Raw genomic sequence first — 16,090 nt, forward strand, 5'->3', positions numbered from 1 at the left:
TAAGTGAGCCTCAGCAGCTTTGTACCTCGATACAGCTTTCTAACTTTGGACCTTCCTTTAATAATGGAAACATTTTGCAAGTATCCTTTCATATTTGTGTGGACCTTTTGAGAGAAGACACTAGGAATATCATGGATATAAAATTCCAGGACCATAGCCATTTGATTTTTACCTTTTGAACAGCCTCTTCTTTATTTTGCCTATTTAAGGGGGTGGAAGCTATTGGCTATGATGTAAGATTTTGATTTAAACAATCCAGTTGCAGGAAATGGTAAAAGTAAAAATATACCTAACATTTTCTGCACATGTTTTATGTAGATATTTAAAATTATACCTGTCCATTTTCTTAATGGCTTACAAAGATACAGTAAAAACATCAGTAAAAGCATGAACAAATAGTTACAAATTAAAATGTTAGCATTTTATTTTTTTGAAAAGCATGAATAAATGCATTTGTTTATTTATTAAATTTATATGGCTCCTAATTCCATAGCAACTCTTGATGGCTGTGTCCATGGGAAGTGGGCAAAGCAGCTTAATTATTTTTTGTTGGAAAAAACAATTTACTGACTTCCTTTTATGATAAGAAACAGATTAAGTATGTGGCTTGTCTCATGACTAGATTTCAAAACATTCTGCCTAAAGATATTGAAATAAGCTGTATTTGTCAAGTTGAATGTTGAGATCTCCACATACCAAGCACTTTGGGGTTTCTTATAGCGTGTCAAGTACCACTTGAGTCCATTGAATCAGGGATTCCATTTTTAGTGGGATAGTCAACATAGCTATGGAAGCATGATCTTCACTTCAGTCATTTAAAACAAGATACACTTCTTTCAGTGAAAATTTGGAAAGGAGATAGATGTTGGTCTCAGAAATCCATCACAGCAGATTGTGTCCAAAATGTCTGTCTGCCTTATGCAGAGTTTATTTGGCTTTTATACAGTTTCAACAAGCAAAGCAAGAGCATAGGTAGCAACAGCATCTTATTGGTACATTCTCCTTGTCAATCTCTAAAACCATCCCAGCCAGGGTAGAATCTTAACACAATAGTTCCTGGTACTGCCTGGCTACTAATTAGGTGAGGTCATAGATGTTGAGGTAACCGGTTACTGAGATCATGGCATTTTGCTGCGCATGTCTGTATATAACCTTTGTATAACCTCTAAATCTCACTCTTTTTTATTTTGTTAGACAAGGCATCGTAAGAGGGGTTAGTAAAAGAATCATAATCAAAAGAGGAACATCCTTACAATTACTTATACAGGGCATATACTTGACCCTGAGGCAGTATGGAAGAGGGTTTTAGGGCAAAAAGCTGTGATACATATATTTTGCAAAGAGAGGGAAGACACACTGAACAAAACGGTACCCACCAATCAAAATAGCACAAATAATAATTAAATAACGGACATTTTCCAATAATCCTGTGGGCAACCAAACCCAAAAGCTTTCCCACCAAGATCCTAAAGTATCAATTTTCAAATCAGAGGCCAAATTGTGTAAAATATTGAGCTGGTGCTAGATGGTTCATGATTCATCTGAAAGATTGTAACAACACATTAATTACTAAAATAGCTAAAGAAGTAGCATTAATGGTTTTTGCCAAATTACACGCAACAGCATTAATATTAAGATAAGCGCAAGCAGCAAACCCAGGCACACCCACTATAAACATAGCCAATGCTACATATTCCACTTTATTAAGTAAAGCTGTCTCAGAGTCACAACTGCTGTCTAGCATGACTCCACGTCGAGAACGACTTTAGTGAAGTTGCTGTTTAGAAAGTAAAACATGAATTAACTGGCTGAGACAACACTGTGCTTCACTAATATTAGCAGGAATATAATTAAAAGTTTCTTGACCATATGTAAAAAACATCCTTGCGGGAGCCAAACATAAGCAAAGTGAAAAAAAAAGTCTCCTCAAAAGCTGTACAGTTTCAAGCAGGTGAACTAATACAAAAACAGTGAGGTTTTTTACTTGAAGATGTACAATTAACTATTTTTGCGCATGTTATATTTTCAGGAACTGCTACCATTGGGGTGTATACAAAGCAATTACATCAGGGGGTGCAGGTGAGGTACAAACAGGAACCAAACATGTAGAAAGCAAATTTTCCATGTCATATCATTCAGATAAGCAAAATACATCAATGTGTGTGATGTTAGCTAGCTGCACCCATAGGTTTTGCTTCATTCTCTGTTCAAGTGAGTGCTTGGATGAAATGAAATGACAGCTGTTGTCACTAAAGGGCAGCAATTAACAATTAAACATAAATGATGACTAAGGAATTGGCAGTTAAAACCGCAAAGATGGCAGCGCATAAGTTCTCAGGGATTTGTTCCACGCGTTGCTGCTTTGGTGGTCAGGTTTTTCACATCTCCCCACGTCACTGGACAGCTGGTCCAACAAGATTATATTGGCCGCTGTGCTGTCTGTAGAGTCATCTTGATCATCTCTGGAACCGGATTCGGGGACTGATATCACGACATCCTTAGCTGGACGAACACAACATGCTAGAATCCACAAAGATCCTGTAAAAGAAAGCAGAGCATAGCCTCATCCCCCTAGAGGGGGAGGCAAACCTTTTTTTTAAACTGTTATGTTACCCACGCCAAATTGGGTACGCCAAATTGATTGATTGGGTACCTGAGCCCTCCTTTTTTTATTTGTCTGTGAAGACAGTCCTTAAAGGACCAATTAGCACATTCCACAACGGCTTGACCTGTGGAATTGTAAGGAAGCCCATGAATTAAAACAATGTTCCAAGTTGTACAAAATTGCAAAAAGGCCAATGAAAAATAGGCCAGGTCATTATCAGTTTTTAAAGAGGAGGGTTTGCCCAAGGCAGTAATGGCTGAAAAAAGATGACATAATTAGCTGTTTCTCCTCATTGAAATGTGGCCCAAAACACTCCTGAATAGGTAACAGTAGATAAATGAATATACTTCTAGGGAGCCAGAGAGAGAACATAGGTGACATCCATTTGCCATAGTTGATTAGAGGCCAAACCACGGGGATTAACTTCTGTGTCGCCAGAGGGAGATGCCCCAGAACATTGGGGACAAGATGAAACAATCTGCTTGGCTTGGTCGAGTGGGATATGGCAAGTTTGTGCCAGCTCCCTGGCATTCTGGTGGAAAAAAGAGTGATTAAAGAATGGATCTGAAAAGAGAGTAGGTAAAACATGAACAGCAGCAGCTGCTTGAATGGTACCTTAGAGAGAGGTCCAGGAAGAGATGAATGACTATGTATATGAGAAACAAAATATAAATGCTTTTGGTCTTGTAGTAATTGCTACAAAGTTAAGAACACAGCAGTAAGATTAGAATCAATCCTGGGTGCGATGTAAGCACCTGGAAAATTAAAAATAAATTGACACACATAATGCGAGTCAGAAATTAGATTAAATAGCTGTCGAAAAAAGGTTTAGAAAGCTAAAATAGCAGCAGCAAATTCTGAACGTTGTGGAGACAACTGCATTGCTGTGTAGAATAACTTCCAGGTATTATCATGAGAGTCCTTGTAAGCAATTGCTCTTCTTGTCCACCCTCCATCTGAAAAAACAGTAGAAGCTTGCAAAAGCAGAGAAAACGAAAGCAATAGATGAACAGGAAAAGAAGTCATTAAACACGCAAACTGAGGATCTTTAGGCAAATGATATGAAGTACAGCCTAGTCAGTTAAAGCACACTGAAGAGATAAATTATTCTGAAAATAAAATTGAAAATCATATTATGGAATAGAAAGAATAATCAGTCCAATTTCTGCGACAAGCCCTGGTCCGTCCTAAAATCATTAATTCAGCAACAGGCAGCTTACTAATAGAAAACATCAAAAGAGTTAGCTGGCAGTCTCTAAAAGAAATACAATCTATAAACTGAATGCACAAAACATCATTAATCTTTTCAACTGTGGCAAGCGCTACAAAAGAAATCAAATCTTTGGGGTGTTTTCCTTTGGTCAATAAATCAAATAAAGAACTGAATAAATGTGCTGGCAAAGAAAAATATGGACAACCCCAAGTAAAGGTCCACAGCAACTGCTGTAAATTAATTAGCAAAATACTTTCATGTACAATTAAACAGAGAAAAACTGGAGCAAGAAAAGATTGCAACATTTCATGCAGTTATATTTTTTTCTTGGAGCAATTTGCAACCCATAGACAATTAAATCATTTTCTTTTCTTGAAGCCAATTATGTTGTGTCTTTGGGGCTCCAATTAAAATATTCATATAATGATTTACCAAAGCCGATGGATAATGCTTACGAAAAGGATTCAATTCGGCAACATAAATCTGACAAAGAACAACTAAGTAAATGTGTAAATCAACCAACGAAATAACTTTGGACATTTTGCTTTTGGTTTTGACCCTTGATAGAAAGGGCTGCGGGAGGCTGCAGACATACCCCCTCCCTGGATTTCAATGTTCCCTTTTAAAATGACCAGGTTTACGAGAGATCACTTCCGGTTTCCGAAGGCGACGGACATTGGTCTGCTGTTCGCTTCTCTGGTGGGCTCCTTTTAGGAGCACAGGGGGTCTTGGAGGGACCACCTGCTGTAGGGCGGCTTTCTGGAACCCCCCGGATAGGCGGCAGCCATGGGGGGGGGGCTCCAGTTTCGCCTTAGGAGCCAGGGAGCTTAGGGGGTGCATAACAGCACCTTTGCTGAATGGATTTCGGAAGGAAAGAGTTAACTGCATGCAGCGGCTGAAGTGCTGGTGGTGAGAAATTTGCTCCAATCTCCTTAATTGCTTTTAACTGACGAGTAGCGGCTTTTTTACAAGTTGTAGGAAGATTGGAGGGGGGGTGGTTTTTTTCTTCTACCCCTCTCAGGCAAAGCGGCATTTGGACTGTCTCTCAATCTCGGAATGGATATAGAGAGCAAAAAATTGAATTAGCCACTTGAACTAACTATGCGAAAAGATTTATATCATAACTGCAAGAGCTGATTGCTGAGCTGTTTTGAAAGTTTTATGGAAGTTTTGAATGTTTTGCTCCTGATCCTGAGGAGGCGCCAAAATGGCCTTCTTCCTTCTTCTTCTTCATACTTATAAATGAAGTCTGCCTTTTGAAACTACCTTTGAAGAAAGTCTGGCTTTATATTATCCCCTCTGAAGGACTCTTGGAGCCTCTCCTATTACGTGGTCTTTCTGGATTTGGACTATTTGATTTCCTTTTTTTTTTTTTGAGTGACTTCTTGGCTTGGAACTGTGACAGAGGGTTAATTTTCACTTTTGGATTTGCCTGTCTTCTCGGACTCGCTCGGTTGTGCGTTTCACAGACGCCATTTCTTTTGCAAAAGATTTTTACTCTTTCTGAACTTAGACAATGGGGCCCAGAAAACCACCTATAGATAAAGCAGCCTTGGCACCAACTTCTTCTACATCCAGTCCAATGATTCAACAGACAAAAAATTCATCATTTTTACAAGAAAAAACTGGAGAGAGTTCAAAAGATTTATCCATTACTCAAATGTTTCAAGCTATTATGCAGGGACAAAATGAGTTGAAAAGGGGGGTAGCAGATTTTAGAGATGAGCTTAAAAGTGTGCAGCAACAAATAACAGAAAATAAACAGAATTGGTGTGCTGGAGGAGGGTATGGCTGGACTGAGGGAGGAGGTTAAGGCAGTCCAGAAGGGGAATATAGAATTGGAAAATTTTATGGCAAAGATAGAACTTGAAAGAATGTCCTTCTTTCTCAGATTCCAGAACCTACCGGAGACAGAAGATGAAGATCTTAAGGATATTATGAGTACAATTTTAGTAGAATATATTAAAAGAGATAAAGAACAGTTGTGGTGAGATATGGATCTGGTTTATAGGATTAATTCAGCATATGCCAGAACACATAATGTTCCAAGGGAAGTACATGTTATAATTTCTTAGGAAGACCACGAGGGATGAGATTCTAGGGGCTCGGGGGGGGGGGGGGGGGGAACCACTAAAACATAAAGATAAAGAAATTGCCATTCTTAAGCAAATTCTGAAAAAAATAAGAGATAAGAGGAGGAAGTATTCCTTATCAAAGAAATTATATAATAAGGGAATTTGGTTTAGATGGTTATTGCCAGAAGGAATGCTGATCTTCTGGGAGGGAAACAGAATTAGAATTAACACAGTCATGGAGGCCGAGGCCTTCATTAAAAAACATAGTGCCCTCCTAGAGGACGGAAATATAAGAAGTAGTGAAGAGATGATTGAACACATGGTTGATACAATGTATAATAAGATGCTGTTTCTGCTTATCTTTTATCTTTTTTTTTCGGTAAAAAGTTGTGAGAATTGGAGAGATTCCTACCTCTAGCACGATGGAGCTGCCCAAAATTTTTTTTGGGGGTATATCCACCTACCCTTTTCCCCAAAAATTTTTAAAAACCAATAAAATTCTTTTTTTAAAAAAATGACCAGGTTTACCACAGTTGTAAAACTTTCCTTGAGGCTTGCTGCCTTGCTATAAAGCAGCTGCCAATTTATTAGTTTGACAAGAGGCTGTTCCTATATCTTGACACACTTTAATCATATCTGCCAACTCAGGATTGTTCCCAAGACCAATAATTGCCCTTCGGCATTTGGAAGTAGTGTTTTCCTTTGCTAATTTCATCAACAACTCCATCTGAGCCTCAGAATTGTCTATCTTGTCTTAAAGCATCCTGCAGTCTGTTAATAAAATCAGGATACGGCTCAGTAGCCTTCTGCCTGATATTACAGAAGTCTTGCTGAGGCTTGCCAGAAACAGGCATAGTAAAAACAAACTCTTCCTGATCAGGGGGGGGGGGCGAGGGTAAGGTGACCAGATGTCCCGCTTTTTGCGGGACAGTCCCAATTTTTTTTAATTGTCCAAATTTTATTGATTTTTAAAGTTTTACAGGGAAAAGGGGTTAAAAGGTTATAGAACATTTTGACAGCTACATCGTGCAGGGGGGAGAAGCCCCCCCAGGTCTCACAACTTTTACAAAAAAATAGAAAATTATCAACATTTACATAGGTATTAGCAGTTTTAAGTTTAACACAAAATCATCAGTATGTTTCAATCATTTTGTTTTATATCACTTCCATAAAGGTACATTGTAACAACATTTGCAATAATGTTTCAAATCACTTTTGTGATCTGAGTCTTCTAGTTGTCGCATACTCCCCCACATCCACTGGCAGAGCCTCAGCCCCTCCCTCCTTTGTTTCTTGTGTAACATCCCCCATGTCACCTAAGAGAGCACTGTGTTTTTTAGTGAAAGCCTCTGCTTCCACAACTGTGTTGATTCTAATTCTACTGCCCTCCCAGAAAATCAACATGCCTTCTGGTAACAACCACCTAAACCAGACCCCATTATTGTATAATTTTTTTGCTAAGAGGAATATTTCCTTCTCTTATCTCTTACTTTCTTTGGGATCTGTTTAAGAATGGTTATTTCTTTATCCTTATATTTTAATGGTCCTCCCCTTTGAGCTAGAACCTCATCTCTTGTGGTTTTTCTAAGAAATTTAACATGAATTTCCCTTGGAACATTGTGTGTTCTTGCGTAGGCTGAATTAATCCTATAGATCAGGTCAATATCCCACCAAAGCTGTTGTTTATCTCTATTAATATATTCTGCTAATATTGTGGTCATAATCTCCTTAAGATCTTCATTCTCAACTTCTGGCACGTTTTGGAACCTAAGGAAAAAAGACATCCTTTCAAATTCCATTTTTATCACATAATTCTCAAATTCTACATTCACCCTTTGGATTGTCTTCAGCTCGTCTCTCATCTCAACCGCACTCTCCTCCAGTACACCTATCCTCTGTTCATTCCGTATGGTTTGTTTTTTCGTCTCTCTGAGCTGTTCATTTAAGTCCTGCAGTTGTTTTTTCATTTCGTCCTGTCCCTTTAAGATGGATTGAAGCATCTGATGAATGGACAAATCCTTTGCACTCTCTTCAGGGGCTTTAGGTTGTAAAAAAGATCCCAGTTGTGACTGGTGAGCAATAGGGCTGGACGTAGAAGATGTCGGGGCCGATGAAGCCTTTCCAGGCGGTAACTTCTTTGGACCCATCATGAAGCTCAGAGATAGTTATTGTTTGGTAGAAAGAAATGGTGTCTGTGGGAAAGCACAGCTGGTAGGGATCACCAGGCAAGCAAGTCCAAAGGAGAATAAATCGTCTAATACAAAACTCGAGCAGATAGATGGATCAAAATATTCCAAATCCGGGGGAAAAACGTATTTGAAGAGGCTCCTGGAGGTCTCTGGGGTGGAAATTAGTTCAAAGCCATAAAGTTTTCCAAGGGAGGAGTCTCATTCATAAAGAAAAGGAAGAAGGAGGAAGTTGGCCATATTGGATCAGCCAGTACAGGTGGTCAGGAAACAACAAAATCAAAGTTCCCATGCATAGTTTAGAGTAGAATCAGTTCAACCATCCTTTCTCTTGCAGTTGTGGTAAAAAGAGAAAAAAAAGGTTCCCCCCATTATTTAAGGGAAGTGAAAGTAGATTTTAAACTTTCTCTCTCTCCCATACAAGGGAGAGATTTTCCAAGTGCCGTTTTTCCAAGGGGGGTGGAAATTTTCCCCCCTCCAATCTTAACTCCTCCAAAGGTTGAAACAAAGTTCCCCCCCCCAAAAAAAACCTGCAGAACAGTCAATAGAGTAAAGACAGTAAAAGACCTGGGGAGACCCCCCCACCTCACCGCACTTCAGCTGTTTCATTCAGATTGATCATTTCCTTCCAGGCTGCGTTCGGTGAAGAACTCGATGGCATTCCGCGCGCTCCCTATGCTTTCCGGCTCCTGGGGCAAAGCTGGAGACCCCCCCGCGGCCGCCGCCACTCCAGGGGCTCCCAGCAAGCCGCCCCTACAGCAGGGCACCCCTCCAAGGCACCCTGTGTTCCCCCTAGGATTCAGGGGAGCCCACCAAAACAGCGAGAAGGCGGACACACGGGACCGTCGCCTTCGGCTGCCGGAAGTTGTCTCGGGACAGTCCCGATTTTTAATAATTTGTCCCGCCTCCCACGGCGTTTTAAAAAACTCCCGATTTTTGGTAAGGTGCACGGCCGCGCACATGGCAAGAAAACACCACACGGCAGTTTGCAACTGCCGCGCAGTGATTTCTACTGTCACAGGCTCCAGAAGCTAGGGAGGTCCTTTACAGGCGGCTAGAACTGGCCGCCCACAAAGGACCTCCCCAGACTTGTTTTGATGAGTGCGAGGCAACTGATGGTAGTTTGCGCCGACCGCGCCCGCTCAAACTATTGTCAGTTGCCCCGTGTTCAGCAAAGCAAGCCTGGGGAGTTCCTTTGTGGGCAGCCAGTCCTAGCTGCTTGCGCCTGGCGCTGCAGCTGAAGTGAACCCCAAAAGCCCCTGCCGCCACTAGAATAACTGCTGCTGCTGCCTCCTCCTCCTCCTCCACCTCCTCCAACAGCACCACCACATTTGCTGTCCGGTGCTGTGGCTGAGGTGAAGCCGCCAAAGCTCCCGCTGGTGCCCCTGCCTCTGGCAGCGGCGCCTCCCCCTCCGCTCGGAGTACCTGAGCTGGGCCCTGCGTTACCCCTGCCCCCTCCTCCTCCGCCATGCTTTTGAGGAGTCATGAGGCCGCGGAAGCCAGTAGGAAGGGGGCGGAGGGGGCGGGAGCAGCAAAAAAAATGCCTCATGGCTTCTCAAAAGCGCGGAGGAGGAGGAGGTGGCAGGGGTAACGCGGGGCCCAGCTCAGGTGCTCTGAGCGGAGGGGGTGGCGCCGCCACTGCTGCCATGGGTGGAGGCGCCAGCAGGAGCTTTGGCAGCTTCACCTCAGCCACAGCACCGGGCAGCAAATGTGGTGGTGCTGTTGGAGGAGGAGGAGGAGGAGGCGGCAGCAGTTATTCTGGTGGCAGCAGGAGCTCGTCGGCATCTTCAGTGGCAGCCCTGCCCCCGGTGAAAAAAACCAAAGATGGAGCAAATCCACGCAGATGATGTCACCGCAACATGACTGAAGGAGGAATTCTGGGAGTTGAAGTCCACAAGTCTTAAAGCTGTCATGTTTGAAGACCACTGGGTTTTTTTTTCCCTAAAGGGGAAGGGGTGAAAGGATATAGACCAAATTTTTAATCAAGAACACACACCCACACACAGTCAATGGTGTCCCGCTTTACCAATGTTAAAATCTGGTCACCTTAGGCGAGGGGGATGTAGAAAATGGCAGGTACAGTGAAAAGAAACTTTTCCTGATCAGGGGGGTAGAGAGGGATAGAGGAAGAACAATCCTTTAAGCTAATCACTTCATGATCTTGTGGAATCAAATAAGGTGAACAGACAGAAAACATATCTTCTATATCCCCCCCCCCTCTTTTGCTAATTGTTCCTCTGACCATGGAAAAGCAGAAGAATTAACCTCTCCATGAAGAGCTGAAAGTCCAATTTAAGATGATTTTGGGGGAATAATTTTGAACTGATCATAATCAGGCAAAGGTTTTGTGGTCAATTGTTGTCCTGCCAAAACTTTAGAGCCAAATTTTTCCAAGGCATGACAGCACTGAAATCATAGCTGTAATACCTGTACTGGAGCCCTGGGTCCAAGATGTAAAGTTTGTCCTATTTTTTCCCAGTCACGTAAATGAAGTGTTCCTCGTTTGGGATACCAAAGACAATGTTTCCATATCTCACCAACCAGCTTCCTTATCTCTGTCTTAGGTGTTGCAACACCTGACTTCTGTAACAAGAAGCTAAGTTCTTGTATATGTTGTTGCTGCTTGTGAGATAGACTGCAACCCATATTTACCTCCGAGGAATCCCATATTGGTGCACCTTGGGGTTTGTTCCAGACGGGAGGTAAGTATGTTGGCGGTTGCTCCCCCATAGGGTGCCCTTGTCCCTGCTTCGGGCGCTAGATGTTGGCCTCAGAAATCCATCATAGCAGGTTGTGTCCAAAATGTCTGCCTGCCATTCACAGAGTTTATTTCGCTTTTATACAGTTTCAACAAGCAAAGCAAGAGCATAGGTAGCAACAGCATCTTATTGGTACATTCTCCTTGTCAATCTCTAAAACCATCCCAGCCAGGGTAGAATCTCACATAACACAATAGTTCCTGATACTGCCTGGCTACTAATTAGGTGAGGTCATAGATGTTGAGGTAACCGGTTACTGAGATCATTGCAGTTTGCTGCGCATGTCTGTACATAACCTTTGTATAACCTCTACACATCATGTAGATTATAACCCAGGTAATTAGATCTGCACCATCCATGCATCGAGTACCAGGACAAGTTGGGACTCATAAAGGACTCCTTGCCCCATTATGTTTGGCTTCTATAATATTAGAATTTTCACATCTTTAAGCCTATAGGAACATGGCCACTACAAGTACAGGTAGTCGTTTAATGACTACCTCATTTGGTGACTGGTTAGCAATACGTTTCATCATTTGTATGATAATGTGAATAATATAGTGTATAGTCTAATATTTTGCAATAGCGTGTAGCTATTACTGAGAATTATAAAAATGACTAGTGTTTTAGATTATCCATTTCCAAGTTGGAATATCTTTATTTCTTTTTTAAAATTAGAATATGCAGGCATTTTTAGAAATTATTTATTTATTAAATATGTAGACTGCCAATAGCTCCGACATAAAGGCAAACTAGGTTTTTATGACCACTTTATATCCTTTCTCAACATATTTTTTCCTCATGTAAAGTCTCTTCCCTTATCTTGTATAAAAATACATTTTACAATTAGGATCTTACTTATTTTGGTTTTTGCTATCAATAAAGAATTATAAAGAATGAATAAAAATAATATTAGTTCAGTTATATTGCTATGTACCCAAAGTGCGGAAACTGTAAAATTTACATGTGTTTTTAAAAAATGACTATGATCATGCACCTTAACAAGCTTAAACAGATACCTGATTTCACTCTCTGGAGCACTGGCTGTTGTTAATGCAATTCCCTGTTTTGCTTTGGATGGCCAATGGATATTGAATTCTTTCTTAGAAGCTACTGCTAGCATATTTATTGTTGAAAAGCAAAACAGGGAGCTTCTTGGCTTCTTAATTTTACTTGCTGGCAGTGCACTCTTGGCTGCTAATGTGGCTCTAGGATTCTGGGTTGTGACAGCACGATAACATAATAGCACATTTTGATATCATTTATTATGCTTGTACAGAAAACATTGAAATATATCACTTTCCAAAATAACAGTTGAGTGGGTCAATGGAAAGAAAAATGGCTTTACTCTTTTAAGAATGTGTCCTTGGATTCCTTCAAACATATTTTTGAAGTCCTCTGACCCTGCCACTTGACCATACTCAGCATATTTTTATAGAGGCTCCTATGGCTTCAGAGTCATTATCAGAAGTGGTGTTCAGAGCTCAGTGATTTATTCTGCAGTTCATTTAATTGCATGTTAAAGCCAAAAGGAAGAAAATTGGACACTGCTGTTACTTAGTAAACTTTGACATGTTAGGAACAATGTGGAAGGGTGAGAGAATAATAGAAAAGTGTGACATATCCCTAGTTTTGGTTTGGCATTAGTCTCCCTAAATCATCTAAACATTGTTCCCACACTGAGAAATAGATGAAATCCTGCTCCCCCTCCATAAGACTTTCTCTCATCAAATCACATTTGCAAAGATAGAAATGGTGAAAGCCAGTCTGCACCTTTATAATTCCAAGAGTCATTAGAAAAGTGGCTTTAGTTTTAAACATTCTGATTTGTTCGCTAGGTTCAGTGAATCATACAGAGAATGTTATTCTTGATTGGGTAAAGTAATGGTATGCTTTTCTCCTACCTTTGTGTGCTCTGGCAACTTTTCTTCAGTTATATCAAATTTAATGATAAATGGAAGTCTGCCACTTTGCAATAAATCTCTTCTGTAGCTATTGGTTTGGTTTTAGAAGAAATTTCCTATTACACCTTCATTATCTACCCGACCACAAGGTTATACTGCTATCTTTTGTGTATTTGAATTGATAGTACTGGACTTTGGAGAGGAAGAACCCAAGCACTTATTTCTGTTTTCCTGGAGCTGGGGTAAAGAGAGAAGGCCATCCTAGAAGGGTAGAGAACTGAAGGGGACAACAGTCATGTGTCAGAAAGTTCAGCCTAGCTGGTAGCTTCCTATTATAATTAACTTTTTCTATTAAATTTCCCTGCGGTTCCGTTGCCACTTTAAAGAAGAAATTATACTGCATGGTGACCATAACCATAGGGATGGAGTGTTGAGATTGCTGAAATTTTAAAGTGAAACAACAGCAGGGGGGGGGGGAGAAGTGAGAGTATTAAATAAATATGATTGCCAAACAGTATGTTTTAGGACAGTTGACTTGGGGGTGACTTTCCTTTTAATGCAAAATCAAAATACGGTTTGGGGACTCAGGCTAACTTTGACATATTTAGGACTGTGAATGGGCTGCTTTCTATGAATGTAAACAGTCTATTTATGAATTGATTTCTGTTTTATTATCATACCTGTATGCTTCCAAATGAGCTTAAACTGAAAAACCAGGTATTGTAATTATAAGCCATTCAAGACTTATTTCGTTTAAATGAAATATTTTTTTCTTTTGTGTTTTTTTAATGAGTATACACTTACTTTCCATTCTCAGGTAAACTTATTCATAGGTGGATGGATTTTAATTACATGCTAGCTTCTGCCAACCTAGCAGTTCGAAAGCATTTAAAAAATGCAAGTAGAAAAATAGGAACAACCTTTGGTGGGAAGGTAACAGTGTTCCATTCGCCTTTGGCATTTAATCATGCCGGTCACATGATCACAGACGTCTTCAGACAATGCTGGCTCTTCGGCTTTGAAACTGAGATGAGCACCGCCCCCTAGAGTCAGGAACGACTACCACATATGTGTGAGGGGAACTATTACCTTTTTATATCTCTTCACTATGTAACCTGTGGTATCCAGAAGTAAAGCCTTAACATGGATTTTGAATTATTTGACATGATTATTCAGAAAGAAATGTCTGTACATTTTGTTGATAGTTTAAAAATGTGTGTAATATTTTGCTGAAGGCACAGAGCTGATAATCATATTTCAAGTATATTGTAGGATTCTTTTTGCAAATGCTACTGCTTATTTTGTTTTTCTTTGTAAAGTGTCCTATTTTTAATTCCAGCCCAACTATTCAGTTTTATATATCCTATCTTTAAGGTCTTAAAGAGGGAGAATCAAAAGTCATGATGATGGTGCTTGAATGTTTTTGAGTCTACCTAGAGAGCTGTTCACAACAAAATTCTCCTAAGATTAGAAGACCTAGAAAAGGCCTCATTGACATTGCTACAAATTGCTGTTCTGAGCCTAAATCATGAGAAAAATGGTGCATTTCCATTTTGTAAAATATGTATTACAAACATATATATTACAAAAGAAGTAGTATGGATATGGAAAGGTGTTTTCCACGGCTTGAATGGGAGGCTTCCTAATAGGCATATATACGTCTAGATATATGCCTAAAATAAGTGTCATTGATAATTTATAGTACATTCATTTTAAAAATCTATTTATAAACTAGTGTTTTAAATTCAGACCAATTGTAGATACTTTAATTTATGAGATATCCTGAACACATTTCAGGAATAAGTATAATTGAGTTCAATAAATATTTATTTTGCGTAAACAGGCTTAGGGTATCAACTTTGAACTGAACCTGGCCACAGCCATCTTTCTGTTCCTCAGTTGCCACACAGAGGGGGAAGGAGGTTAAAATGCATTACTAGACAAAGAGCTTTTTCATGAAAACCAAGGTCATCTCTACTGGCAACAGTTAAGGTTGGAGAAGGAGTGCATGAAGAACCCGCCAATTAACCCAATTGGCCAATGGGACCTGTGACACTGCGGGATGGGGTTATTTCCTAGTTTAATTATACTGAAATCACAGGAAAGATTTAGATTTCATTTTCCATTGAAACTGTGCCGATATGATGTACTCATTAAAGAAGCATTGAGAAATAGCCATGTCTCAGAGTTCGGATTTGCTTGGGTTAGTTAGTTGGAGCCTTGACATAGGGTGGTGCTGCACAATGATAGTAATGACTTTTTGTGAAGCCTCTGGGTTTGTGTAGATATGACATATTTATTTCTACTGAAGAATCTAATTATTATTGTAACTGTATGTATTGTCTCCTGTACTAGATTATAAAATACAGTTTTTATTTATTTCAAGCCATGTTTCTCCAAAACATTTTTGATTGTTTGCAGAACTGTTACTTTAGCTATTGACCATTTTATGGTTAGACAAATACCATTCTACAAGTGCTAAAACTAGGGATCAGAGCGAGAAGACTGCCCTGAGCCATGAGGTTTGAGCAAGTCGATGGATCATTTATAGGACAATCCCCTGCAACGCATGACACTGAGCTGGTGCGGCTAGAGATCGGTCAACATTGGGAGATCATCCGGTTTGTAATAGTCCTGAAGATGACAGAGGCAGTGATTCTGGGACTGTCCTGGCTAGACAGGTGGATCCCGATGATCTGGTAGGAAGTGGAAGAGACAAAAATGAGGCTAAGAAGAGGCCATTTCCCCCCTCAAGGCAGCCAGAAGGGTGGAGTTATCTAGCACCAGGCGAAAACTGAAGGAAACGAGCTTCTTAAAGCCACTTCAAAGCAACCAAAAGAAACCAAGCTAATCCCTGAAGAATACCTAGTGGGGGTGTTCAGCAAGAAAGAATGTGACATATTACCCCACCACCCCACTTACTCTTCCATTGAGATCCTACCAGACGTGAAGCTCCCTAAACCGAAAATGTATTCCATGACCCCAAAGAAAATGAAGGAACTTCAAAAACCTAGCCGGAGACTTCATGCAACTGGCAAAATTCCAGGTGACTGCTCCTCTGCTCTGTTCAAAGAGAAAAAAGACAGGACAATGAGATTGTGTGTAGACTTTAGGGAGGTAAATGGCATGTGTGTAGAAAACAACCCCTTCCCCCTAATGCAGTGCTTCTCAATTATTTTCTGTCATGCCCCCCCTAGGAAGAAGAAAACATTTCGCGCGCCCCCCCTGCGTGACTGTAAATAGTATAATTTGTCTATAAAATTGTTATAAGTACACCTCTGCATAACATAGCACACCGGTCTTTCCTCGTCTCCCACCGTAGTCACATGCTTTCTTTCCTCTTTCCCT

At 40.4% G+C, this 16,090-nt stretch overlaps 1 protein-coding gene across 2 annotated transcripts in view; it reads left to right on the top strand.

The window, feature by feature from the left end:
• The window catches only part of MBTPS2 (membrane bound transcription factor peptidase, site 2), a 59,398-nt gene extending 44,271 nt beyond the window's left edge, over positions 1–15,127 (top strand). The window contains exons 10-11 of one of the 2 annotated variants that reach the window (XM_081947983.1): positions 5–80; positions 11,854–15,127. In XM_081947983.1, the coding sequence (XP_081804109.1) occupies positions 5–80; positions 11,854–12,076 (299 nt within the window). In that variant the 3' untranslated portion in view covers positions 12,077–15,127. Of the gene's footprint in view, positions 1–4; positions 446–11,853 lie in introns of those variants that run through there. The other variant, XM_081947984.1, reaches the window with a different exon arrangement.
• Positions 15,128–16,090: the final 963 nt, after the last annotated feature.

Source organism: Natrix helvetica (assembly GCF_964273705.1).
Source record: "Natrix helvetica genome assembly, chromosome: 3".
NCBI lineage: Eukaryota > Metazoa > Chordata > Lepidosauria > Squamata > Natricidae > Natrix > Natrix helvetica.